We start from the raw sequence: 2114 nt of genomic DNA, 5'->3' as shown, positions 1-2114 counted from the left end.
TTAGAGAGCAGAGGGGGCCCTCAGAGGAAATCAGGAAAACTCATGCCTTTCTCCGTTCAAGGGAGGGGACATTCTAGCGCTGATCCCATATTCCTCCCCTCCTCATGGGAGGCCATCCCGGGCGATCTAGAGGTGATGGGGAAGGCTCCCCACTGCCCCTGGTACCCGCACGCTGCAGTGTCTCCTTCCCGTTCTCCAGGTATCTGCGGAGCCACTCCACGCACGTCCCCTCCAGGTAGGCTCTCAGCTTCTCCGCCGCACGGGCCGCCTCCCACTTCCGCTGGGTGTTCTGAGCCGCCATGTCCGCGGCGGTCCAGGAGCGCAGGTCCTCGTTCAGGGCGATGTAATCCCTGCCGTCGTAGGCGTCCTGCTGGTACCCGCGGAGGAGGCGCCCGTCGGGTCCCAGGTCGCAGCCAGACATCCACTGGATGGTGTGAGACCCTGGCCCCGCCCCGGCGGTCAGTACAGTCCCCGGAGCCCCGCCCCGCCCCGACCAACCCGCTGGGACTTTGGCCTCAACTGAAAATGAAGCCGGGTAAAGGCGCCTGGGGCTCTCCCCGGTCGAGGGTCTGGGCGGGTCCCGCGGACTCGGGGCGGATCTCGGACCCGGAAACTCGGGGAGACCCGGGTCGTCCGTGGGGGATGGGGAGGGGTCGTGACCTGCGCCCTGGGCCGGGGCCACTCACCCCCCTCGCTCTGGTTGTAGTAGCGGAGCAGGGTCCCCAGGTCCACTCGGTCAGTCTGTGCGTTGGCCTTGGCGATCCGTGTCTGCTCTTCCCAATACTCCGGCCCCTCCTGCTCCATCCACGGCGCCCGCGGCTCCATCCTCGGACTCGCGGCGTCGCTGTCGAACCGCACGAACTGCGTGTCGTCCACGTAGCCCACGGCGATGAAGCGGGGCTCCCCGCGGCCGGGCCGGGACACGGTGGTGTGGAAATACCTCATGGAGTGCGAGCCTGGGGGCGAGTAGAGGCTGAGACCCGCCCGACCCTCCTCCCCGCGCGGCTCCCCGGGCCCTGCGCCCCCGCCTGCGGTCCCCTCGCTCCTCCCCGCAGAGGCCATTTCCCTCCCGACCCCGCACTCACCCGCCCGGGTCTCGGTCAGGGCCAGGGCCCCCGAGAGCAGCAGGAGGACGGTTCGGGGCGCCATGACCCGCATCTCGGCGTCTGAGGAGACTCTGAGCCCGGGTGGGCGCGTGGGGACTTTAGAACTGAGACCGCGGCGACGCTGATTGGCTTCTCTAGACATCCGACACCCAATGAGAGTGGGAACTGGGGACGCGTCACGAGTATCCTGGAGGAAGGACCCGACACAGGTTGGGAGAAGAAGTGAAACTAGGGGGAGTGGGGAATCCCCAACCCAGTGCCTCCCCAATCCAGATAAGGCCCGAGACTCTGAGAGCCACGCCCGGGACCCGGGACTTCGTCCTGATCCCTCTTCTCCTACACCAAGCCTCTTTGTCACACTGTCTGCCTGAGTCCTGGACAAGGATCTGTCTATGGAAACCAGGGAGAGACCCCCCACCAGGCCGTGCCCAGCCTCTTCCCCTTCCCTGCTCGTCCTGGAATCCCCGACCCTGAACTGGACTCCCTGCCTCCCACTCCTACCTCTCCCCTTGGACCTTTGTACAGGGGAACTCACCACGGGGAACTTGATGCGAGAGAGTGAGCTTGCCCTGGGAATGGAGGTGTAGAGACAGGGGTTTTCTCTCTAAACCTGGTGAAGTTTTGTCTGAAGGCACCACATAGAGATTCTCATAGAGACCAGTTTCTTTTTGTTTATTAATACAGTAGGTAGCACAATATTGATAATCCCTGAATGATTAGAATTCCAATCTGTAACAGACCTGTGTCAAAACAGCATTACAAACCTCCTAAGTTTTACTTTCCCAGACTATGGATCTGTGGCTCTGGGTTGTTGCCTTTAAAATTATGTTCATTCCGTAGCCCGAGTTTCCCTGTATGAGTCCAGAACATCTCCTGAATACAAAATAAAGGGTTTGTGACTGTCTCTTGCAACCAGGAGGCTGTAGTCATGACCTCAAAGTTGCGAGTGCTCCATGCAGACCCAATGCTCTTCACCGACGCTCAAGCACTGCCTGTTTTCCTGAACTC

The 2114-nt window shown here is 61.6% G+C and overlaps 1 protein-coding gene across 1 annotated transcript; it reads right to left on the bottom strand.

Annotated features, from left to right (window-relative positions):
- Positions 1-73: 73 nt before the first annotated feature.
- LOC112617631 (HLA class I histocompatibility antigen, A-74 alpha chain-like) lies at positions 74-1206 on the bottom strand. The gene is made up of 2 exons (XM_025374346.1): positions 687-1206; positions 74-441 (listed from the first exon to the last, which is right to left on the bottom strand). The coding sequence occupies exons 1-2, from the start codon at positions 1156-1158 to the stop codon at positions 74-76; spliced, it is 840 nt and encodes a 279-aa protein (XP_025230131.1). The 5' UTR covers positions 1159-1206.
- Positions 1207-2114: the final 908 nt, after the last annotated feature.

This window comes from Theropithecus gelada, unplaced genomic scaffold, assembly GCF_003255815.1.
Source record: "Theropithecus gelada isolate Dixy unplaced genomic scaffold, Tgel_1.0 HiC_scaffold_2905, whole genome shotgun sequence".
Classification (NCBI taxonomy): domain Eukaryota; kingdom Metazoa; phylum Chordata; class Mammalia; order Primates; family Cercopithecidae; genus Theropithecus; species Theropithecus gelada.
Note: the sequence above shows the minus strand (reverse complement) of the source record. Positions and strands in the feature narration are given on the sequence as shown.

Bases quoted from the DNA above. Each gene is read 5' to 3' on its own strand.
- LOC112617631 (XM_025374346.1), bottom strand. From the start codon at position 1,158: ATGCGGGTCATGGCGCCCCGAACCGTCCTCCTGCTGCTCTCGGGGGCC. The intron at 442-686 runs GTGAGTGGCCCC...GGGCGGGGCCAG, and splicing joins CTACAACCAGAGCGAGGGGG to GGTCTCACACCATCCAGTGG.